The sequence below is a fragment of the Nanorana parkeri genome, unplaced genomic scaffold, assembly GCF_000935625.1.
Source record: "Nanorana parkeri isolate BGI_ZX_2015 unplaced genomic scaffold, ASM93562v1 scaffold464, whole genome shotgun sequence".
Taxonomy (NCBI): domain Eukaryota; kingdom Metazoa; phylum Chordata; class Amphibia; order Anura; family Dicroglossidae; genus Nanorana; species Nanorana parkeri.
Genome location: NW_017306732.1, coordinates 322,347 through 348,713, shown reverse-complemented (window position 1 = coordinate 348,713; position 26,367 = coordinate 322,347). Strand labels below are relative to the sequence as shown.

The 26,367-nt window shown below is 39.7% G+C and overlaps 1 protein-coding gene across 2 annotated transcripts in view; it reads right to left on the bottom strand.

The window, feature by feature from the left end:
- Positions 1–26,367, bottom strand: part of DST (dystonin) — a 404,726-nt gene that overhangs the window by 138,977 nt on the left and 239,382 nt on the right. For both annotated transcript variants that reach the window (XM_018560544.1, XM_018560545.1), the window contains 8 exons: positions 21,984–22,072; positions 20,645–20,780; positions 10,171–10,323; positions 7,914–8,147; positions 5,430–5,708; positions 4,178–4,720; positions 3,490–3,666; positions 923–1,046 (listed from right to left, as the gene is read on the bottom strand). In XM_018560544.1, coding sequence (XP_018416046.1) covers positions 923–1,046; positions 3,490–3,666; positions 4,178–4,720; positions 5,430–5,708; positions 7,914–8,147; positions 10,171–10,323; positions 20,645–20,780; positions 21,984–22,072 — 1,735 coding nt within the window. The remainder of the gene's footprint in view (positions 1–922; positions 1,047–3,489; positions 3,667–4,177; positions 4,721–5,429; positions 5,709–7,913; positions 8,148–10,170; positions 10,324–20,644; positions 20,781–21,983; positions 22,073–26,367) is intronic.

The window sequence follows — 26,367 nt, the reverse complement described above, 5'->3', positions numbered from 1 at the left end:
AAAAAATGTATCTGGGACTTAAGGGAGAAAAAGGCCTTGGGACTAAAGTGGTTAAGAGAATGCTGATTTTTGGTTCAGTTTTGACCCATTCAACGTTGACCTTTTTTTATCACTTGCTCTCCCTTTTTAAAAAATTGGGAGTGACTTAAATAGCTCCTGGAATGTTTTATAGTACAACACAATGATCTGTCTCAATAGCTACAGAACAGGTAAGGATCTGTAATAAAGGTGGCTAATGCCCATGCAATTTATAAAGTAGACTTTAGGAGGTTTTTAATCAACAAAGAGAAGTTTCAGCTTTAAGTATTTTAAAGGGTAATAACTCCTGCCAGTTGTTTTGCCATTTATGTCCCATAAGGGAGATTTCCCGTCACTTCCTCTCCCATAGCCACAACTAGAAGTGAGAGGAATCGCATCAAAGTATGGGAAATCCATCATTGTCACCAGAACCAGTGTCCCCATTGGAAGATTCCTGTTCTGGTGACAACTCAAAATGTGTGATTTTCTTCCACTTTCACCCTAGGTGGTAATGGTCACCAGGACAAATAGTGAGCCATGAACCTCCCTAATGGGGACACAGACAGCAATACAAACCTGACATGCATTTTAATCCCTCTCTGCTCTATCCAAATCTGAAAAAAAGATTACCTTTACCTTCTTTTTTAACACTTGCTAATTGATGTCTGTGTCCTTACCAGGAAGGATTCCTCTCACAGGGAACCACCTGTCATGAGAACAGGAAATGAGCAGAAATCTCTCAAGAGAACAAACACCAACAAAAACCTGACAGTTTGAACTTCTCTACTTTACTAAAACAAATGATTTGCCCATTGGAGAGATTTCCACTCACTTGCTGTTCTGATGCTGACCTGGGCAATTAAATACAGTAAAACAAAGAGTAAAGTTTAAAAAGATTCAGTACCAAGTGGCTTTTGGATTTCATCTTTACTTAGCAGGAGCCCGCCTTTGGCATCAAGGAGACCTTCCGCTGCCTTCTTTAGTTTCTCCACCCCAACTTGGTGGACAGATACCTGCTCACAGAGCAACTGTGAAGAAACATCATGTGTTAGGAACCAAGTAGAAGTACATAGATAACTATTACAAATTAAAACACAAAAGAAATCTAATAGTTTAGCTAGAACACCTAACAACTACACAAATCTAGTCATTTAGTGAAAAAAAAGTTCTGATGCGTACTTAAGGGAAAACTGTACTCAGAACACATTACCTGTTTTATTTTACCTATAGATAAGCAGGCAAATTTACAATTATAACCTCTTACCTCTGCCTCTCCTTCCATGTGCTATTTTACCATTAACCCCTTAGCGACTGATGAGGATCTGGGACTGCTTCAGGACTGCTGTACGTAGCTGGTCCTGAAGTAGTTCTAGCAAGATCATGGCTGCAGCCATGCAACTGTTGTTTTTAGTAGGCAATTCTCTTTTTCTACAAGTGAACTGGGTGGCTGTACAGCTGCTCAGATCACTTGTATCAGCCTGCATAGGTGCAACCCTCCTGCTGTGGGTTTTGGAGTCCCCAGCTCCTCTGGGGGACCCTGGCAATTAGTGCCACCATGGAGAGCGGAGGCAGACCCGGGAAAGTCTGTGCTCAGAGTGCTTGCTGAGTCACAGCTGTCAGAGGCGCGATAATTTAAATTGTGTTTGTGTGCACTAAAATGAATTTGTGTTTTTTTTCTCTCAAAATATCAATTTGATAAACATTTGTGCAAATATAGCGTGACATAAAAAAATGCAAAAAATTCATTTTTTTATTCTACAAGGCCTCAGCTTTCAGAAAATATATAACTGTTTGGTGGTTTAAAGTAATTTTCTTTTCAAAAATTCAGATTTTAGCATGTGCGTGAATAAGTGTTAAAACAGCCACGGTTCTTAAGGAACAACATGGTCAAAAAAGTCCGGTCATGAAGGGTTTAAGCACAGGTATAGGCAAGTGAAAACTTTGCATTGTTTACATTCAGTCTGTGTGTATGTCCATATTGTAGGCACAGATAAGTACTAATCTATTCACAAGGAAGGCAGCTGCTCCACACCCTGTTTGATTCAGTCTTCAGTGCCAAAAGCATCAAATTCTTATTTCTGTGCTGCATTACACACATGTAATCACTAGAGAGCACAAAGTGCTAGAAGAAGGCTACTCCTGCATATGTTTACCTACTCCATGCCCAGACTTCCATTGCATTTGACTAGAGGCATGCAGGTGTGAAAAGTAGAGTACAGATCTAGAGAGAGAGAAGAGGAACTATACTTCTCAGTATACCCTTAATCATTAAAATGGAGCACAAGATAATAGTTGATGATTGCAACACAGCTATGTTTATTTGCACAATGTGATCAAATGCTCTATAGCTCATCCGACTTAATCTGTACCGACAGCCAAATATTTTTTTTAAACTGTGGGGAAGGATTAAACCATCTGTCATATTTTTCTGCCGTTGGAGTGGACTCCTTCACTTCCTGTCTGGTATAAAAGTTTTTCCCAGAACAGGAAGTGAGGGGAAAATCTTCTATAAAACACAAAGAAGTAAAACGTTTTTGTATTTTTTTTGTTTGTTTTGTTTTAGGTTATGCAGGTGAATAATAAAACATTTGTCAGCTTTTTTTCTTGTTGTTAGTCTTCCTGGCGCAGATTTTCCTTCATTTCCTGTCTGGTTGTTGATTTGCCCTCACAGTATGTGAGGGCAAATCACTTTAATGGAGCTCCGGAAGAGCCCGACAGGGATTCTAACCTTTCCCCATTCTATTCAGAACTGAAGAAAAAAACGTTTTGCCTATAAAAAAAACACTTTAACATACATTGTTGTATTTATTTACCATATATAGTAATCATGTATTTTTTTTAATGGTTTATTCACAAAAGGGTGAAGAGTTTCGAGAAGGAAGGAACAATCTAGGACAACATAGCTGAACTGTACAGTTAGATGAATTAGAAAATGTTTCCAAATCAGCTACTTTGTCCTAGATTGTGCACTTCTCCTGCCTTCTCCAAACTCTTCACCCTTTTGTGAATAGCCCTGTTAATGCCCTATATTTGACACAAGGCTCAGGAACCTTTTATATGTTCCAATTTAATATGAATTTTTCTCTGGGCCTCCTGATAAATGAAAGCAACCCTGCCTTCCGGATTTAATTTGTCTGTACTGCCAGCTGTAAGGCCCAATACAATCCACTTCCTGAATATACACCCAGCTTCTACATCTCCTCAAGGGTGTCACACATTTCACATAGACCAATATGATAGAGGTGAAGATGCTTTCCATAAGCACTGCTATACAAAATGCAGATGCCATTTAAACAGCTAGATGTCTTACCATTTCATTAACTTTTGTGTGACCAGCACTGCAGGGAATGGCTCTTATTTAATTACATAATTAACTATAAACTTAAATATTTACTATCAAGCTCAGTAAGAATGTTCTTACTTCAGACAAAATAATCAAATGCTTTCACATGTGAGTAAAATATAGTTTACCTTTGTTTCTTCTATCTGCCTCTGCAAGTTCCTGCTGTCAGCCGCAATAGGTTCAGACAGGCGTTTTTCCACAGTGGATTCTGAACTCTGAAGACCTGCCAGTAACCCTTGCGATGCTTCCTTATAATGTTCATACTTGTCCACTAAGTCCTTCAAGTTATTCCCCAGGATATTGCACTATAGTGAAATTACAAGAGCAATGGTTTGTATTTGATCAAATTAACACAATGTAAGCAGCTTGCACAGCACTCCAAATGTATAATTAGTATGCAATAACAACTGCGACAAAATGGAAATATCATTAGAGATCTATCTACCCTTTGATGCTTTGTTTTATCTGTTTAGGAGATGCAGGAGTTAATTTACCAAGCAGAGTAATCGCTGGTTCCCAATAACTGAAGCATGATGGTGTCCATAGCCTGCTGAGATACTAGACCCCAGCTAATGGAGACTTGATTACCAATATACCTCAGTTGAACCCCAAACTAGAGACAAGTATGGAGCTATATATACTCTAATGCCATCAGCACAATTACGACAGCTTCAGAAATGTAACATTTACTATATGTAGGAAGAAAAAAATATATAAAGTTAAATTATTGGTTTTCTTTTTTAATTATCTTTTGAGATGATGCTTATTGCATTTCTTTTTAGGCTGCAGTTATAAAACATACAAAAATAACCCTACCTTAGTATGTAATGACTTGAAGTTTTCTGAAGCCAAATCTACTTTGCTCTGAACCATCTTACATGTTTCCAGGGTGCTGACATTATTATTATCTTCCACAACATCATCTTTGTTGCAAGACTTTGCTGCATCTAGTACTCTGTGTCCAGATATAGTGATGTAACGCAAGTCCCCTTTGTGAGAGATCACATCTTCTGAAAAGATTTTTTGCTTCTGCAACTTGTCCACAACACCAGCAACGTTCTCCGCCCCAGTCTCCAGATGTTCCAGTTCATGTTTTGAATCCTGAAGCCAATTCTCAAATTCATTATAATCTTTAGTGAACTTCTCCAATTCTTCTTGCACTGTCTGGATCACCTTCATTTTCCTTTCAGAATCACTCAAAGCTGACTCATATTGAGCTCTCAATGCTTCTATGTCTCCCTGAAGCTTTTCCTTTTCTTCTGGGGTGAGGTGACGACCTTGTTTCTCCAGGAGAGCTTGTGCTGACTGTGTGGCTATTATAATGGCCTGATGTTGAGACACAAGCTTTTCATGCTGGGCCTAGAAATTGTTACAGGGAAATATAAGAGATTTGTTTTAAGGGAATACATAGATAACAATATCCCACAACCCAATAAGTAATATTGAAGACACACATGTTCAGTCATGGCTTAAGATTTCTGGGCCAAAGGAAGACAAGCAAACATCTCCCCCTAGTAACAAACACTAGCCCCCACATATCCAACATAAAAACACCCACAGCCCACAGTACTCCCACCACAGGTATAGATAGGCATAACCTTCTACTTCCACATTGATGGTGACTTGTTAAGACCTATTGAAAATGCACTAGACAAGAACCATCACATGTAATGGTTTTGTTATGCATAAGCAATTTCAATTCTGACAGGGGAGTGGACATGGAGCTATGTCAGTGTCGTAACTCAAGTGATCCATTCTTTACACCACTGCATACATATTAATGCTGCATTAAATTTCAACTAGCACCAAAGCTATTCATTTTAGGCATACATATATAAGTGGAAGAACTCTACACTAACAAAAACATGAAATATATAATTGTCTATTAACATATCCAGGGCAGTAAGTTAGCCATATGTAGCAAAACATCTTATATCCTAAAAAAACTTACTATTTGTATTTGAGATTTACTGGTTATTTATCACAACACAGATTATGGGCATATACTGTATATTTGCCTTTGCAATTAAAACATGTTGTAATAAAAAGCGTTAAGCAGGTACTGTACCTTCACTTTTTGATACTGGCTGCTTAGGTCATCTTCCTTGGATAAGTCCTTTAACTTGACATTCATTTTCCCATCAGACTCTATTATGTTACCATTGACCTCTTCCACACCATCCAGTATAGACTGTAGTTCACTGTCTTTGTGATGTGTTCCATTTTGCTGGATTGTGGGTTTCTTAACCAAGTTTCCATTCTCTCCTTTTTCATCCACTTCCGATAGCCAACTCAGTAAGCTCTCTATCTTGTTTCTGCTTTCTTCCAGTTGTTCAACAGCAGCAGACTACATTAAAAAATCACCATATTGTTTAGTTATGTGCTGGAGTGCTAAGACGTTTGTTTTCTTGCAATATAGAGACTATTTACTCTTTTAATACAATACAAATGTTCTATTTTAAGTTTTTTTTCCTGTATAGTAATTCTATCACACTTGTTAACTATAAACAGGTACACATTAGAAACTGCCACAAATGTAAGGACCATAGCAAAAACTATTTCATGACCATTACAGACTTAACATGGAACTCTAAAATGGAATGAAAAACTTGAAAAGCCGCACATCCGACAGTTCATAAAAGAATACGATTTTTTGAAAGTTCACACCATCTAAGTACACAGCAAAATCATCCCACACCGATCCCATAGCCTCCATGAAAAACTTGTTGTAAGTGATTAGAACCTCTGTCAGTTAGTTTATGGTATTTGTGTCTATTTTGTGGGGTATTTCTCTCTATTTCCTATCCCTGGGGCACAGCAGGTGCAGTAATTTCTTTAATTGGGATACAGACAGTTACAAACAAATTTAGTCATATTGAGACTGATGAAGGGACCCAGAGTGGCCCTGAAACACTGACGTCTTTGTGACATTATGTACATGCGTCAATAAAGACAATTTTGGAGATTTTACGGTGTGCTGGTGATGTACTGTATCTTCTTGGTTACAAACACCTGGCACAAGTTCTAGCCCTCCCCACTCTACAAAGAAGTATGTGTTTACTGTTTGAAGAGATATACTTTTTTAATCGATTAATCGACTAATTTCGATTAATTATAACGCACATACAGAGGTGTGGTCTCACCAGAGCTTTGAGGGGGCCTCACCAGGGTAGCAGGGCTCTGTGGGGTCTAACCAGCCTTGTTAGACCCACAGAGCCCTGGCAAGACCCCACAGAGCCCTGGCAAGACCCCACAGAGCCCTGGTCTCACCAGGGCTCCATGGGGTCTCACCATGGCTTTGTGGGGTCTCACCACGGCTCTCTGGGGACTCACCAGGGGGCTCTGTGGGGTCTAACCAGCCTTGTTAGACCCACAGAGCCCTGGCAAGACCCCACAGAGCCCTGGCAAGCCCCCACAGAGCCCTGGTCTCACCAGGGCTCCATGGGGTCTCACCATGGCTTTGTGGGGTCTCACCACGGCTCTCTGGGGACTCACCAGGGCTCTGAAGGGGTCTCACCAGGGTAGCAGGGCTCTGTGAGGTCTAACCAAGGCTGTGTGGGGTCTAACCAACTTTGTTAGACCCCCAATGCTGCGAATGGACAGTTATGATCCCAGACACTTGTTGGGGCCCCCGTGATTGATACTTATTGTTGGGGAAACAAATAATAATAAAGGCAGTTTTAAGTCCAGAAATAGATATTCAGTCATCCATTGTTCCTGAAAAGATCAGGAACTGCTGAACCAGTGCAATGGTTCAGCAGTGAACCATTGCACTGCTGAATGGAGGGGCTATACATACCAAATATCAGCCTGGGCACGAGAAAGATTTGCAGCATATAAAATGAGGCACATAGAAGATCCAATTACTTTGCAGTTACAATAAGGCTCACAACGAAGGGAAGGGGAGGAGTCTGGTGACGTCACGGACATCGATGTCACCGGACTCCTCCCCCTTCCCTCCGTAAGCCGACAGAGCCACTCGGGGAAGGGGGGAGGAGTCCGTGACGTCACCGGATCTCCGACGGAAGACCCGGAAGCCGGTGGAGAGGTGAGTTCCGATCAAAATAATTTTGATCGATCAAAAAAATTTACGATTAATCGAAGGATTAATCGTTAATTTCCGCAGCCCTACTAAAAATAAACAAAATGATTGGCGTTCCTCTTCAAGACATTGCTCAGCCCCCTTTAAACCTCCTCAGTGAGTCCCTATTATATTTTCTATCATTAAAAGGGCAAAGATTTGACTCCAAAGATGGATTCTCCTAGTCATCATACAAGTAAGAAGTGAGAACAGTGGTTCTCAGCCTGTGTAACCTCAGGACCCACATTTGCCCTTGGTCATTAACCACCTCTCGTCCATTCGCCGTACCTAAATGGCCGGACGGGAGGCTTGTAGATGTGAGTGGGCATTTTAAGTCATCCCTTTCCCGCCTCCACTTAAGCACGACGCCCAGGAAAACTACATCAAATGTAACTTAAATGTAACACTATTAGGTCAAATGCAAATACAAATGAACAGAGAGGACAGACAGTGTGCATGAAAATAAATAACCTTTTCGGTTTCTTTCTTAATGGCTGTTGTGACTGCCTTTTCCAGTTCCTTCTTAGATTCTTCTGCCTTCTTCTGGAGAACTTCAAACTTAGCTTTTGCTTCCTTGAGCTTTTGCTCAATGATGGCTCTCTCTTCAGAGGAAAGTTTATCTCCATGTTCCTGAAGGAATTTCTCTGTATTCTTCACAATTTCTGCCAACTCGCTGGCACCAGCCTGCATATCTTTTTGTAGCTCCTGTAAAATAAGAAAATTAGGAGTGGCGGTTCTCTATTACGAAGTGTATTCTGCCTGCTTCTTAGAAATATGTGTGAAGATTAGAGGTATACAACCTAACATCATTCAGAAATATGGTATGTTGTACATTTCAAACAGAGTCTCTATTGTAACAGTAAAGGGAATTAAACCCTCTTCAATGTATCTTATTATTCTTGTAATTGTACTTGTACTTGGGCCTGAAAAAGTGGCATCGGGACATCCCTAATTCTTTCCCATCATGACAAAAAAGTAATTACAGGATGTCTGTCATCTTTTATTTCCCACAGACGTCTCCTCTAAGAATCCAGTAACATAGCAGTACACATTCTAAGGCCCATATCACATTAGTAAATCACGGATGCAATACTCTGGCTCTTGCAAACTCGGTGGGACTTGTAGTTTCTTCATTAACAGACCTTGCCAAAGGATCTGTAAATGGATGACATGGGTGTGTGGGTAGACACACACAGCTGCGCCAAATTTAAACAGCAGTAGCCTTTGGGGAGGAGAACCTCTGTGATTCAGGTAACTGGTGAAGGGGAGGGATGCCATGTGACCATGTTTCATGTTACACCCTAAATATGACTATAACATGAAACAGGGTCAGAAAAGTAAACTTAGCCTTATTAAGAAAAAAACATATACTGCAACTAGGGACGTTCAGATACCAAGTACCGTAATTGGTCCAAGTACAGATACTTTTCCAGCTCCAAGACTAGACTAGAAAAAAACTCAAAAGTTAGGAGGCAGCTGTAATTTTTAAGGAGCACACTGAGCTGCTGGGATTTCTGCATCCCTGTTTTAATGTATAATTTGTAAATATATGCACCCAGACATCTAGATCACTGATATCTAATAGCCACAAATCTAGAGTACAGCTGACCACACAATTATATGACTGAAATAGAAAACAATACAATAAAGCAAGCCTGCAAATACGGTCCAAATAATAGGCCAGTTATCTCCCGATGCCTGTGCTCACAATTACTTTTTTGTAAAGTGTTGGTTTACCTAGCAATCTGAGGACTATAACAGAGCAACAAAAAAAACTGGGGCCGAGTCATCAAGCTGCAATTGCACTTAAGACAACTTAATGTTCACTTAAGGCATGCTAAAATAGCCTCTCAGGTCTGTATTATGGCATTCAATTTTAGCATGCCCTATATCCTATAAATCAAGCTTTAAAGTGACACTAAACTCAGGAGTTAAATCTTAAAAATGCATTAAAGTACCTTAACTATTAACAAAAACATAGCTTATTTGTGTATCACTCAGCTGTAGATCCTCAGATCATCTCTGAATTGGTGCTGACACTGTCCTTTCTTCAGGAGGGTGGCTACTTTTGTTTCCCTTGGTACCTGTGTGTGTTGTAATGTAGCCACTGCTCCAAGTTCGCTACCCATGATGGACTACAATCTCTATACAAATTGGTAAACTAAACATGAGATTGTAGTCCATCATAGGAGTGAACTTGGAGCAGTGGCTACATTACAACATACACACAGGTACCAAGGGGAACAAAAGTAGCCACCCTCCAGAAGGAAGGACAGTGTCACCACCAATTCAGAGATGATTTGAGGATCTATAACTGAGTGATACACAAATAAGATACATTTTTGTTAATATTAAGGCATTTTTAAGATTTAACTCCTGAGTTTAGTGTCATTTTAGGTGTTATTGCAGTTTGATTAATCAGGGCCCAAATCTCTTCCTTGTTGCTTTATGGCCTGTCCTCCATTTTTTTTCTTGGTCCCATTACACTTTGCAGCCAATAGGAAAGTCAAGAGAAGCAGGAAGGGGTAGACTAAACAGCGACCAGGAACAGGTCACTTTATTCTCAATTACAAAGTTGGATTTTTAAGATAAGCAGGTGGCTTTACAAAAAAGATAAATGAGCATGCAGGCTATAGGAAGGACTGAACTGCCTCTGCTGAACAATCATGCAAGCAGAGGCTGCCTGTAAAGGGGCTGTCCTCTTCTACAACTATGTTTGGTACAGCACCTCATATTCACTCTGACAGTGCTGAAGATCAGCCGAAGGATCCCTTGCAATCAGCTTATCTTGTTGTCCAATCAGTTTGTTCTCTGTCTGTGTGAGCAAGTGGCAAATTTCCTGCAGCTTTCCCTTGTGTTCCTGCAGCTGAACCTCAGCATCCTACAGGAAAAGAAAAGACAATACAAGTGTATTTAACAAATTATAGTCAAGACTGCAGTGCTGAACAGACACAAAGCACAGTAGTATGCTGTAAACATGGTAGCAGTGGGTCATGGTTTGAGCAAAGGTGACTGGAGTATAGAGGAGAAAATATCACATTCATCTCAAAATATAAAAAAAAGACCAAGTAGAGAAAAGTTTGATCAAAGCCTGACCATGCACAAGTTAAAGTAGATGATTCAACAGCGTTGACAATCCAGTCCCCTTTTCTTCCTGGAACCTGCGTTAATAATGATGCACAAAAAGATATATCAAACAGAGAGGTTAGTGTTGAAGTATGGCGGTTAAAGCAAGATGTACATTTAAGACAGATCTGCCAAAGATTCACGCTATGAGCTTTAAATACAAAAGCAATTGCACCCTTTATACACAGTACATTAACTAATGTGTCTGATATTCAAATACTGACTCCTGGATTTTAATGTAAGTACCATGCCCTAACGCTTAAAGTGACACTAAACCCAGGAGTTAAATTTTAAAAAAGCATTCAAGTACCCTGACTATTAACAAACATGTACCTTATTTGTGCATCATTTAGATGTAGATCCTCAAATCATCTCTGAATTGGTGCTGACACCGTTCTTCCTTCTGGAGGGTGGCTACTTTTGTTTCCCATAGTCCCTGTGTGTGTTGTAAAGTAGCCACCGCTCCAAGCTTGCTCCTGTGATAGACTCACATTTAGTTTACTAATTTCTATTGAAGTTATAGTCAATCACAGCAGTGAGCTTGGAGCGGTGGCTACTTAACAACACACACAAGGACCATGGGGAACAAAAGTAGCCACCCTCCAGAAGGAAGGACAGTGTCAGCACCAATTCAGAGATGATTTGAGGAGTGATACACAAATAAGGTACAGTATTGTTAATAGTTGAGTTACCTGAATGCCTTTTTAATATTTAACTCCTGAGTTTACTGTTACTTTAATGAATATGGGTTTATATGATGTTGCATGTTAAATTATTACTACAGCTCAACAAAGTGGGTTACCTGCCTGGATAACACGAATAACATGAACGTTGAATTACATTTAGTTCAGCTCCTGAATCCTGAAGGTAAACTTGGCATTGCAGTTTAAGCTCCATGGGCCGTTGAATGTTTCTTAGTGAGTACTGAGTGTATAAAAGTATTACATGACAATCATTCTAAGAAAAAACATTACAAAGACTGCTGGATTTGGAGAAACATTTGAGTTACTGTACTTCATTTCATGTAAAGTAATGTAGGACTAGTGTAACTTATGCCATGCTATATCTTACAAATTATTTAGTTGAACAAGTTTTGTAATACAACCTGTTGATATACTCTCTTCACTAGACTGGATGAATTTACTCAAAGCACACAGAAGCCATAAACAAACTGCAAACAGATCTCTAAAAGGAGTGCATGCACCAAGAGGCAAACCTTCTGCTCATTCAAATCCTGGACTGCCAGCAGGTGACCTATTAATATCTCTGTTTGTGATGAGAGCGTCTTCTGAGTTTCCTGGAAAGTTTTCTGTGTTGCATTCAAAAGTCTCAGCAGCTGTTTGCTTTGATTTGGAGACAGATCCTGAGCATGTTCGGATATGAAGAATTGGACATCAAATGCCGTTGTCTCCAGTTCTATTCTTTGTTCTGAGAGTTGAGTGTTTAAATCCTACATGTATAATTAAAAGTTAGTTAATCTTAGGGGTCTAGATGTTCCGACACATGCTTATATTCATTTAGTAATGACATTTAATATGCATTTATGCTTTACATGGATCAACCATTGACCAGCACTTCCAAAGCTGAAGAACTATAAGTCCCATCATCTGCACCTTGCAGCTAATATCCTGTCCCAGTCCCAGCAAAAGCATTCCGCAGCACTTGCAAAGCTGAAAAACTACAAGTCCCATCATCAACCATTAAATAGTATATTACAGAATGCGGAAAAAAAGCTTTAAACTGACTTTTGGCCTCCAGTGATTGTAAATTAACTTATGTAAATAGATTCCAAGTGACATTTGGGAAGATATCTGCCGGTCCAATGGAATGCCATAACCTTTCGCAATACCCAGCTCATGATGACAGTGGCACACATGCAGGTTTTTTTGCCTGTCTCTCTTCTCCACAGCAGAGGAAATGTCAAGCCCTGCTCACATGGGCGTTAATTTGCACATGGAGGGAGAACAGAAATTACCTGGTCATCACAAGTAATGCATACATCAGAAGTATCACTTACAGGGTTATTCACAAAAGGATGAAGAGTTTGGAGAAGGCAGGAGAAGTGAACAATCTAGGACAACATAGCTGACCTGGAAAGTGAGCTGAATTGGATAATTTTTCCAAATCAGCTATTTTAGCCTAGACTGTTCACTTCCCCGGCTTTCTCCAAACTCTTCACCCTTTTGTGAATAACCCTGTTAGAATTATGAGGATGGTTATGCCAATGTGTAATACTAATGTGTAAGCTTTCTGAACACTCCAACCTCATCTGAAGAAAACAAGGTAACAAAGAACCACCCTATATCTGTATGCTGATATGAAGTAATATATGTATTGCCAGGAAAGAGAGCAGTTGTTTGGGACAACTGCTGCCCATACGTCCTTCAACAGAAGATTAATACATATCTGAAATACATATCAGATATCCAGGAAAGTATTTTACATCTACATGCCATATAAAAGCTATTAGGAGAATCGGAGTACGGCCTGTATCTGTAAAAGGGTTTGCTTAGGTCACAAATTAAAAACTGTACAAATAAGCAGCACCTTAACCTTAGCACTCCTTGTTCGGCACCTCACCTAAACGCTAATACGCATTGGTTACTTATGGTTGTGGACCAGGTAAACAGTATGGAAATATGTTATTGATATATTTACTGCACCTTTAGGCATTGTAAGGTTTGCTTTAATCCATCCACATCATTAGTATTCAGTGAAAAGTCCATAGTTTCTCTATTAGCAGTTAGCCAATCTGAAAGCACTTGTAAACGATTAAAAAGGCCCTGATGGGTCTCCGCCAACTTGGTCTAGAAAGCAAAAAAAAATTTACATTAGCTTTCAAAAAGAAAAAGAAAGTATGCTGTGGTTGGTGCACTCACATGAAAGGTCTGTAGCTGTTTTAAGCATGTCTGGATCTCCCATGTTTTAACATAGGGAGAAAGGGGGCAGCGTCATGGTAAGCCTGCTTTAAATTTAGCCCTAGTGAATTGGTTGGAATAGGACTGCACGATTTAGAGCTATCCACATGGTGTATAGCTTGTATACTATGTAGTATATACAATATATATTACGTAGACCTATTGAGACTGAGCTGAGAATATTACTTTGCGTATATAAAATACATGCTTGTTTTATATCAAATCCATTAGAAATGTATTTTCTTTTTTTCCTTTTAACAAAATCCAAGTAGATCACCCAAATTAATTTCCCGCCTGATATGCAGACATTTTATGTATGTCTTACCATTTCAGTGTCCACTGCATATGCAATTTGTTTTGCTCGATCCGAAGACATATCAGAAACTGCAGAAAAAGTTTTCATCAAATTGTCACTTAGCTCCTTAGGATGTTCTCCTGGATTGCCATCAGGCATAGACAGTGAGAGCTGCTCTGCAAGTTGTACATCTTCTTTCAGAGTAGCAGAAAATGCAGTCAACCTCGATTCAAATGACTAGAGAAATAAAGAAAAGAGACATTTTTTTTTATTACATTGAGATCTGTTGACTATACACTTCCAAATCAAATTAGCATGCTCAATATGCTTACCTCAAGCTGCTCAAGTTGCATTTTTAGGGTTTCCAAGCTGTCACTGATTGGTGGTAAATTTTCCAAATGAAACTTCTGGTCTTGAACAACAACCAAATGTTCACGTAATGTTTGACACAACCGGTTTATTTTAACAGTTACCTAAAATAAATAAACACAAACTGAAATCAATTTGGTAAAGAAACATAATGCAACCATGTAACAATAAAGGTATTGTATGCATAGTAAATTTCTTACATACTTTTATGTAAACTTTGGCGTTTAATGGTACTTTTTTTCTAGCTAACTTAAGTTATTAAAAATGCAAGCTTTGGGATAATGTTAGGTTCCTTCCTCTGTCTTTTTACAAATCTGTAAACCAAAGGAAGGAACATAGAGGGGAATTTATCAAAACGGGAGCAGATAGCATCTCGAGCAGTTGCCTATGGCAACCAATCATCTGCCATCTTTCATTCTCAAAGCTTAACTGAACAAATTGAAGAGAGAAGGCCGAGTGAACAACCGACCCGAAGTGAAGTGAGCCGAACGTATATCGGCTGAAATCAGCTGTACATCGGCTTGCTTCGTGTGGCTTCGGGTCGGCCGAACATGCTCGAAGTGAAGAAGGAGTTCGACTCAGCCGATCCAACATCTGGATCGGCTAAGCCGAACCTCCGGCAGGCTACTCGCTGCTGTTCGGTCTATTCTAATAGATGCCAAACAGCAGTGAGTGAATAGCCGAATGCCTTTGGCTCGACTGAGCCGCTCGGCCGACTTCGGGAGCTGTACGAGCTATAGCGAATAGCCCGTACAGCAGCCCTTCGGTTCTACTGAACCGAAGGGGTACTGGGGCCGAAGCTAGCCGAAGGATCAGCCAAGCTACGGCTAGATCCTTCGGCAGCTTAGTGAATAGACCCCTTAAACTAGCTAGTGATTAATGACATCACTTAAACTCAAAACCTTTTGCAATAATCAATAGACTTCTGCTATAATGGAAGATACCACAATGTTTCACACTTTTCTGGAACTGAAAAATCACTTGGAGTTTTCAGAACCATTTTCAGAATTGTACACTGCTTGAGAAAGGAATTTAACATGTTCTGAAAGTTTGAATCTTTAATAATTTAATTTAGCCAATAAAGGGTATCACTTAAACTCTAAACGTTCTGCACTAATAAAGGGCTAACTTGGTACAAGAACCTACTATAATATAAACAAAAACCAAACTGTTTTTCTACCATAATATTAATATCCTGCTTACCTTATCAATGGAATGCTCATCCACAGTCTGCTTGACCTCTGGTGCATCTGTTATATTCAACGTGCCAGGCTTTACATCCAGGGATTTTAGTTCATCGACTTGTTGTGATACACTGCAGTTTGACTTATTTTCTGCCTGTATAGGCTTGCAGCCTTCTGTAACAGATTCAGGTGGATCCAGACTTTGCTTATTAAAGTTCTCAGATTGGGAAGAATAGCAGACCAAGTCACTAGGGAACAGACCTTGATTTATGTTTACAAATAATTCCTCCAATTTGTTTGAATGTTCCGAATCAGCAGGGATATGGAAGATTTCATCAAGTTGGGAAGAGATTAATTTAGGATGATTTGGTTCTAGCACTTGCTGCTCAACAAAAGAAGAGTCGGTGCTATATAACTTCCTCTGATTTTCAGTTTCACATTTTGATGTGTCAAAATCCTCACAAATATGAGCCTTGGGTTCACTGCCATCTGCTTGGACAAGAACTTCATTTGGTCCATCGTGATTTTTTGATGAGTTATTAATTTGAACTAGTAATTTTTCATTTCCCAGATATACACTACTATTATCCTTTGGAGCTATGGTGGATGCACTTTCATCATCTAATAAACAATTCTGCTCTAGTAATACTCCAAATGGCTCAATCAAGGTATGCTCCGCACTAGGTTCTGTAGTTTGGATCATTCCTGCACAACTTTTCAGGTATGTTGTTAAACTACCTGAACTTATACTGTTTTCAGTGTCAGACCCAGATGCATTATATGATTCAATAATATCAGGCACAGCTTTGGAAGCATTGGGTTCTAGCTCATTACTGTGGGTTTTACTAACTGATGAATCAAATATTGCACTCAGATTGTCAATATGAATAGGACTTTTGGCTGAAAGTTTTGTAGCACTATCTTTCCGTTTAGTCACATCTTCATTTATCTCCAGCGCATCTGTAATTTTACTTATTTCTGTGTCATTGGTTGGGTTAACTGAAGTGTAACTTTCACTGTTACCATTCTCTTTCTGGAATGACTTGCTATCTGGTAAATCTGAAATGATTTGTTCATGTAACTCCAAGCTCTCTATATTTTTTTCAGTCTCTTTGTTAGATATTACAGGAGTAGAGCCAGCAGATTTATTAGCATCACTGTAACAGTACTGCCCATCCATTTGCTCTGTGCTGAAATTCATTTTTTGGTGTAGTGTATCATCACTGAAATGTAGATTATTCTTAATTTTTGGGTATTCAGTACACAGCTTAGCACACACACTACTATCTCCAGAGTGAAGGCATTCATTATTCAGCTTATCTTTAATTACCATGTGTTCGGTATCCTGCTTGACACATGTGCTATCAGAAAGGGGGGCAAGATTAAAGTTACTATTTACATAACCATCATCACATTGGTGTTGGTGATGTCCATTAACCAACTCAGTGTGTTCACCATCTCCCTTAGCTGAAAGGCCTTCTTGCAGGACCTCCGAACACACATTATCAACTTGAGTTGGAGCAGGTGCAGTAGTTTGTTTGGCTGATGCTTTATCCTCTTCACTATGATCCACTACAGCTTGCATTTTGCTGCAAATACCATTATGTTCAGTTTGAGGATGATGACTACTGGCAGCTGAACAATTATCTGGTGTTTGGAGGGATGTGGGATCCCCCCTTACATTTTCTTCCATATGTTTAAGGTAGTGATTGGCACAAGTAATCTTACCTTGAAATTGAGGCTCTGTAGTATTATAACTGTCAAAGTTTCTAGTTTCTAATATATGTGTATCTAATAAATTATCAGGAAGGTGTTGTGAATCACTCGGAATTTTAGAGTTACATATGTTTTCACATGCTCCAACTGAGCAAGAATTCTCACTGGAAATATTATTTGTCTGAGCATCAACACCATTACATTGAGTATTAAAGTTACATTTACCAGCAACTTCATCAATGTCTTTATCTTCAACACAAAAATGAAAATGCTCCTCCGTAGCATGATAATCTTTCTCACTGTTGGTCTCATCAGTAACAAAACATTCAATGTCAGTTTCACTGAAAAAACTTTCACTATATTCATCATCAATTTCTTCATCGCTGATTACTACAGAAACATTGTGAGGGCTATGGGATATATTATCTTTACACGTGTTTAATACGCTACTTTCCAACACCTCTTCCTCTGCATGAGCTAAGGTTGAGTTGGGTTCCTTAGGAGGCCGAACGTCTATATGGACTACTGTCTGGTCTTCTACACATGAGTTACATTCTGAATCTTCTTCGGTTATTGTCTCTAGAAACTGTCTTCCGTGTATCGTGTCAGTGCTTTCAACATCATTGTCATTGTAATAGAAAGTATCATCGTCTGAACTTGAATCACTTTGAGTAGGTGTCCTATCCTCTATACTGTCTTCCCCAATAGTTTTCCATGTTTTTAGTGTTGGGGACATGTTACTAATGTCAAATTCACTGTCATCATCGCCCACAGATATTTCTGAATCGCTGCTGCTTCCCAAATATCTATGTGTTCTGATTTCAGAATCATTAGAGTAATCACTATATTCCTCTTCCTCATGCAAGAGATCAGAGGAAATTTCCTGACCTATATTAGAAAGAGGAAGATCGTCATTAAAGCAGCAACCTTGAAATTGCTGCTCTTCATGCTCACTTCTATTGCAGTCATCAATCAAAGTAAACAACTGATCTGTTGGATCAGAAGAACTGCTATGTTCTTGTTTAGAAGAGTCCTTATTCTCTGGCACATCATTAAAATGATTAATTTTGGACAAAACTAGTATTTCACTGCTACTGTCTTTATGGTCGTCTTGAAGTGACTCTTTCTGACTCTCTTTGGTAGGTTGAACATCAAATACATTCTCTTGGGTACGTTTTGCAGCCAGCTCTGTTTCAGAGAGATCAGTGGGCTCTCCATTATCTTCTAGTGATGTGCGCACTATATGTTCAGACTCTAGCAACATGCTGGCAGCTTTATCGAGATCAGTGGGCTCTCCATTATCTTCTAGTGATGTGCGCACTATATGTTCAGACTCTAGCAACATGCTGGCAGCTTCATCAAGGTCAGTGAGCTCTCCATTGTCTTCTACTGATGTGCACACTATATGTTCAGACTCTAGCAACATGCTGGCAGCTTCATCAAGATCAGTGCGCTCTCCATTGTCTTCTAGTGATGTGCGCACTATATGTTCAGACTCTAGCAACATGCTGGCAGCTTCATCAAGATCACCATCAAACAACAAAAGTATTTCTCCTGTATTGGCGTCAATATAGCTATTTATCATGAGATAGGAAATGAACAACTGTTTTGTATGTTCAGGATTGTGCATCAATGGTTCCTCTGATTTATTTTCTGAATTTTCATTCAGCTGAGTGGTCTGGGAATCATAACAAGACATCCATTTCAATTTGCAGGTAGGTTCAAGTACATCTATGTTTGGCATTTTGTCCTGTAATTCCAGGTTGCTGAGAACTGCTGCTGTGTTATTCTCTATTATGCCAAGTTGAGCAGCCACATCCAATTTTACAATCTCAGATGTCTCTGGTATATATAATCCAGCAATTTTCTGTCTGTTACTTAAAATCTTTTGTGCTAGTTCATTTGAAACCATTCCTTGTTGCAAAGAAGTGGATATTGGGAATATCTCACTTGTATCAGGCCATATCAATCCAATAAATCCTCTTTGTGCTTCCAAAACCATCAGTGCACTACTGTGTGAGATTAAATTGCATTGTATAGCTTCATCCACAGTTAAATATTTTTTTCTTAATGGGCAAATTATTCCTCCATTTTGAATCTGTTGAGTTAATATTCCACATATTGTTGCCTGATCAGTTATACCTTGCTCTCGAGATTCCTCCAATGTCAATCTTTTTCCAGAATCAGGTTCGATAATACCTCCTGAAAGAAGCTGAGCCCCCAACAATCTATACATGACTTCCCGTTCTAGGACTCCTTCATGAGCTGCTCTTAGAACATTGACTTTCCTTCCAGATTTTAATGTGACTTTACCTTTTTCTTCTACATTAACTGGAAGAAATCTCATTCCTGTTGTTTTATCTATGACAGTCCTTTGGAGGATTTCTGTTAGAGTAACCTTCTCTGCAGTAATAGGATCAATCAGATCTTTACCTGTCTTCTGTCTTTCAAGTAGTTTTGTAAACATCAATGGGGAGATCATATTTCGCTGGAAGAGTTTATTTATGTTGAGTTGCTCTCCAGTTGTAGGGGCTTGAAGGCAACCACAAGAAAGTAATGTGCTGATCACCTTAATTGCTATTGTTTCTGATATTAACCCCTGTTCAATGGCAGAAATTACTGGAAACTCACTTGGGGAGAGTGTTGAAATAATAACTTTAGCCTCTGCTATTTCCTGTAATCGTATTTGAATTTGTGCATCAATAAGCCTGTGAGTTTTGGCTTCTTCAACATCAAAACATGTCTTTGTGTGTGGACAAACCAATCCAGAAACAATAAGCTGCATTTCAAGCAGCTGAATTCCAGTTTCATAATCAATAAGGCCTTCCAGAACAGACTGATAGACTGAATAAACTGTCCCATTTGTCTCATCTATGGTTCCTGATACAATCTTATCAACCTAAAGTAGGAAATACAAAATAATTAATAAAGGAAATATTGGTCATAACACATGCCGAATTATTACCTTTAATTGTGCTTAGAAAGCAAGATACTTACCAAAGTTGTAACAAACAACTGTATTAACAGCTCAAAAGTGCAAGCTATTTATGTCAGCAGTCTTGACAGCAAGTGTGACATAAGCTTTAAACTCAGCATGCATCTGTGAACTAGAACTTGGTTTTAGAAGACACTGTGGGGGTTAGTGAAAACAGTTGATGACAACAGATGGATTTCATATCACCTGCAAAGTAAATCACCATGCCATTTGATGCCTGTGATGGGTTAGAGAAGTCACACATTGAACCATGCTCATCATGTTTACAGCATACTGTATAAACCACACCTGATGAATCAAACGTTGTTAATAGCGAAATCAGGATGATATCACTGATTACAAAACTGCCAATCCTATAGAAAACACACTAGTGGTCTTTTACTAGGTTTTGTCAAATGAGATCATAAGAAAGCATAAGAAATGTTAATATTCAACCAGTATTAGCTTGGCTCTACCGTTTACCCACCAACATACCCCCCAAAAACAAGGATCCTTATTAAAAGCAGGAAAAAAACATATTGATTTATTGATCCAACTCCATGCAGAAAATCACACAGATTGCATAATTGATGCACTACAAATAGATCAAGCAATGTCACCTTCTGCTCCACCAGTTTCTCTACCAAATTCTTTGCTTCTTGTTGCCGTCTTTCATACTCTCTAGACAGCACACTCTGGCTTTCCTGCAGTGCTTTGATTTGTGTTTCAATCTCTGATCTTTCTTCTTCTGTCATTCTGGTGAAGAAGAAAAACAGTTTTTAGACAATTTTACATTTCTGTTATCGTTGTTGCTCTCAGAAAAAATTGAGAGTGGAAAAAATAGAAAGTGGGGAGAAAGATGTGAGAGCCCTATACAGTGTAGTTTTTTAAATAACCATAAATAGGAAAAGACAGTGGAATAATATTACTTACATCTGAAAAGGGGGCAGAATTGAGAGAGGAAGGGATAGCACTAGGTGGCAAACAGGATTTGCTACAGTGCTAGCAGAGCACATGGCTCACCAGGTTGGTGCTACTTGTTCATTGCCCCATCAACAGTCTGGGTGTGTGTCTTTAACTAAGCAGTCACCTGGACTTAGATTTTAGTAAGTAAAAGGAAGACAAATTCATAACAGATTGCCTTGCAGATAAAAGGGTACAAAACTGACCTATACCAAACAAAAATGAGATAAGGAATCCAAGAACGGAATAAAAAGAGCAATGTGCCCTATTTTCTCTCTCTTCTCTAATCTCCACTTCTGCCTTAAAACAATGTGTATAGTAATTATGCTGTGACAAAGGGAATTCGCTTTCTCTGGACCATCGCTATTCAATTTCCATTTTCAACTATTTCTCACCATTGCATTTCCAAAACCAGAAGATTAAGGAAAAATATTGTTTCATAATTATATTTTATAATACAATAACAGGTAAAGTCTGAACCTAAGACCAAAACTATAACGTGTTTACTATAAACTGTAGCCCCTGAAAACCCCAACTTCTCGGGAGTCCTACAGTGAAAGTCTTGGTGCCTAAGCAATCTATAGCCCAGCCTGATCACTTATACATGGGGAAGGGTGGGTGTGCTGGCAAAGCCTACCACATACAGACTCGTTTTTGGTTAAAACAATTATTTTTTTTGTTTAAAATGGGCTTTCACTGCGTTCCAAGGCATTTGCATGCATTTTTGATGCGTTTGCATGCATTCCAGAGCAGGTAAAATAGGGCTTGGTGCAGTTTTTTACATGCTCTGGAACTGAACGTTGCGGTGTGAACTAGAGCCCAAAATACCATTGGAATACATTGGCCGCAGTTTTGATCCGGTCTGTAACTGCTCTACTCTGCTCCTGGAACGCGCTTGGTGTGAACAAGGCCTAAAGAGCACATAATACAGTATCTATGATTTTGTAAAGATCACAATTCTCCCAAACACTATAGAAAATGTCTTCTTTAGGATACCTGTCACCGTGCTTGGCTAAAAGTAACTGCAATGTTTGTACAGCATCTGCCGCTTCTTCTTGCTTAGTAAGAATTGCTTCAGAAGAAATCTAGAAAATGTAAGGGAGAGAAACAAACACAACATTATATTCACAGAGTAGACAAAAATAAGCACTGTTATAGCAATATGAATACAGCGTGCACCTACATGCTACATTGTACAATTCTGCATTTATAAAGTGACACAGGTCTCTTATGAATTCATGTCTGCCTGCTCTTCACATCCTGCTGGCTGAAAATAGCCAAGTATTTTAAATTGTATGCCCAACCAAAATGTTTTTTTTATGGAGTGAGAAGGGTTAGAAACATTGCTTCTACCATATCCGGCACTTCATTATAGAGGTTTCCACTCACTTTCTGTCCTGGTTTAACCAGACAGGAAATGTGGGGCTAAATCTCTAGAGCAGCAGAAGGCTAGAACTTTAGCTTTGTATTGCAGTCTATGCTTATTGCAGATTTTCCCTCACTTCCTGTCTGGTAAAAATCTAACTAGAACAGTGAAGGGCAATCTCTCTAATGAAGCCCCAGATAGCAGTAAAAACTCAACAGTGGTTCTAAAGTGTTCCTTCTCTGTCCAAAACCAAAAAAACTGTTTTGTCTTGACATACGCTTTAACAGTAGCTTCCCAGCCGGTCGAGTAGCTTCCCAGCCGGTCGTTGTAAGTAAACGGTCGGCCGGGAGCGTTACACTACCCCGGCACAGCTGCTCTGTGACAGGAGATCAAAGGAAGATCAGTACACGATCTCCCTCTGACCTCCTCTTCGGTCCCCGAATGCAGGAAGTGATTCTCCTTTCACTCTCCAGCTTCAGAGGCTGAGGAGAAGTTGGTGAAGCAGATATCTGCTTCATCAGCTTCTCTGCGGGTCCTTAGGTGACATTACGGGTCTTGGAGACCCCTGATGTCTCCATAAAGAGGACCTGTCATGTAAATTGGCTATCACATAGGGGGCTTCTTAGCCCCCCATGTGATAGCAATAAAGTTAAGTGTAAAAAAATAAGCATAAAAAATAAATAATAAATACACACGCAAACATGCGTTGGGTGTGCCTACGTGCGAAAATGACAATTCCGCTGGCAAATGTTACATACCACTGCGAACGTCAGAGTGTGAGCAATAATAGTTATAGTTTAGTGTTATCACTGATAACACTAAACTGATGACCAGTAAAAGAGTTTAAAGCGTCACTTATGGCCAATTTTCAGTGTGGTCGTTTTTTGTGATTTTGCGGGCACGCAAAATCACAAAAAACGGCTTGACATGTTTGGTGTCTATTTACCAGAAGTGACCCCGTCTTTTATATTTTACCAAAAATAAGGGTAAGAATAAATGTTTTTTTGATATTTTTTCCCCCCTAAATTTACGGTACTTTTTTTGCATATACATTGCTTATGATGTAAACTAACTCAGGCCCCTTAGCTCTGCATTGTACATTGCAGAATAATGTAGGTATTATTGATGTTCACCATTCAGACATAGATCAGCACAGGACAATTAGTGACATATACTGGCCATTATATTCATGACAGTGATAAGCCTTCAAGAGCAACAACTTTTATTGCGGTTCTCAGATGTCATGTGACCAAATGCCAAGAGCTACATTGAAAACTACATTTTCCGAAGTGAAAGAAATGCAGTCCCTGTTAACCCTTTAATAGGAACAACTTCAGCATTTAGCTTTGTACAAATTACTTAAGACACTTGCAGTTGTAATAAAAAATATAGATGGGCTCCGCAGGGTCAATCTCAGGTGGGCTGTTTGTGATCTCATATGGGCTCTGCAAGGGGCGTAACTAGAAATCACAGGGCCCCATACATAATTTTGCTATGGTGCCCTGTGATTTCTAGTTACGCCCGTGTTGAATAACTAATTAATTTAAATCAGTACAATGGCACTTACTAAGGAAGGTGATGCTGGAATATGGGAACATGTCTCACAATAATCCATGAAACTCACACCTGTAACTATGCCCACCCATCAATGTGGCACCATGCCACACTTTGCGTGGTACACTTTCTTTAACCTAGACAACTAAAGGGACAGTTGGTTGAGTTTGCTCCCTCAGGCCAAAGGATCCCAATCCTCCCCTGACACAAGGGATCTTTTTTTGACATCTATATTCTTTATTACAACTGCAAGTGTCTTAAGTCATTTGTACAAAGCTAAATGCTGAAGTTGTTCCTATTAAAGGGTTAACAGGGACTGCATTTCTTTCACTTCGGAAAATGTAGTTTTCAATGTAAAAAAGATAAGATCTCTTAAGTCTTTTATTTACTTGAATTAGTTTTACATAATTCTGTCTTGTAAAATTTTCCACTACTTTCACTTTACATTCAGAGAAAGTTACTGGTTCCATTACTAAAATGCTTTGCTTTGACAGAGGATATTTGCATGTCCCCTATTACATATTGCTTTTATATTATAGGAGCATGTGATTTCACAAGTTATTTCTTTTCTCTGCTGATTAAACTATTTATTTCATGGTCAGTCTGATATTGCTCTGTTTTTTACACATTTCCTTTTAATGGCTTTCCTTAGTACCAGCAAGTAACCTTGAATTTGTTGGGAAAGTACTTGAGACCAAAAAAGTTAAGGCTTATGACACTTTCAGGAATGGAAGACATAAACAGATTGTATTTTGTGTGTGCAGAATATAGTTAAATTCTCTTGATGATGGGTATCATTGTCATCCTGGTCCAATGTTCTTTACATGTAGGAGGTTATGCAAATTTCTCGCTCACATAATGCTAGAATTCTGGTAAAGTAGTTTTTGCTGTGTCTTCCTTTTACCCTACTCTAATATCAATTTTTGTCAGTTTTGCCAACAGCAATGATATACATTTACTTAGGCACAGGGAGGGGGGAAAGTGTACAACGGCCAGTCAGATCCAGTTTCCTGCAAGAGTGGCAGAGAACAACCATTGTTGTAAGAAGCAGGACAGATCTCTCTTTACTGTATTCAGCCAGATGTAAATTATGTGGTGGTAACTTCTTTATATAAGATATGGGGTTGATCTACTAAAGGACAATAGGTTGATCACTTTGCAGGGGAATTTTTCCTCAGCTTAGGGAATGTAGTGATGTTCTGCTGACTTCCATCTTCCAATCATGTGCAAGCAAAAACACTGTTTTATATTTTCCTTTCTCGTGATTGGGTATTCTTTGCAAAGTGCATTTTCACCACATTCGCTAAGCCGAGGGAAAATTCCCTTGCAAAAGTACAAATTCTTTTGCAAAGTCAACAGCCTATTTGCCTTAAGTAAATAAGCCCATGGTGTTGAATCAGTGGCACAGGGGGGCCTGGCCAGGACATCTTTCTGATGCCGTGCAGGCTGCCTGGGTCGCTAAGGCATCTCAGGCTGCTGGCTGTCACTGGCGGCTGCGAGGAAGAATGTGCCGCTGTTCAGATCACTGACAATCACTGTCAGTGATCTGTGTAGCGGCACGTTCCTCCTCACAGCCGCTGCTGAGTCAGCGACAGCTGCGGAGGAGGAAGCTGGGCCCGGCGTCGGCATTGGAGGAGGAGCCCAGTGTCAGCAGTGGAGGAAGAGGCAGGGCCCAGCGACAGAGGAGGGGCCCGCCAGCGACCATGGAGGAGGAGGAGGTGGACAGCGAATTGGGGCTGACAGGCAAGAGGTGTGCAGTGGTGTGGTCAGCCCACCTGAGACCCTGCAGAGCCCCCCATAGAGTCTATGGTGGGTTCCGCAGGGTCAATCTCAGTTGGGCTGTTTGGCATCTCATATGGGCTCTGCAACGGGCGTAACTAGAAATCACAGGGCCCCATACATAATTTTGCTATGGTGGCCTGTGATTTCTAGTTACGCCCCTGTGTTGAATAACTAATTAATTTAAATCAGTACACTGGCACTTATTAAAACAGGATAATGAAAGTAAAATTGTATATTATCTGTTGTTATGGTAAGCTCAGAGTACATGTCAGGGTTTACCGTTCTCCTCTGAGAATCCCAGCCAGGATTTCCAGAAGATTCGCTACTAATGGATCTCACAGAGTTCAGGCCAGTATGGCTAGTAATAGTAAAAGATTCCAGACCAGGACTTCCAGTGCACCCTGAGGCTGGGCATGTTGTCTCTTACTCAGAAGGGTATTTAACCCTTTCGCTGCCAAGGACGTATGGCATACGGACCTACAAAAGTGCTTCCAGCTGGCCAGGTCAGTATGCCATACGGACCTGGCATTTACAGTTCTACTATAAGCTGATGGTCGCTTAAGCGACCATCATCTTATAGTATAACTGTTCAGCAGACTGTCCCCTTTAAATTAATAGCTGTCATCAGCGGCTCAGAAGCCGCTGATGACCGCTATTATCAAAAATACCGGGCGCCCC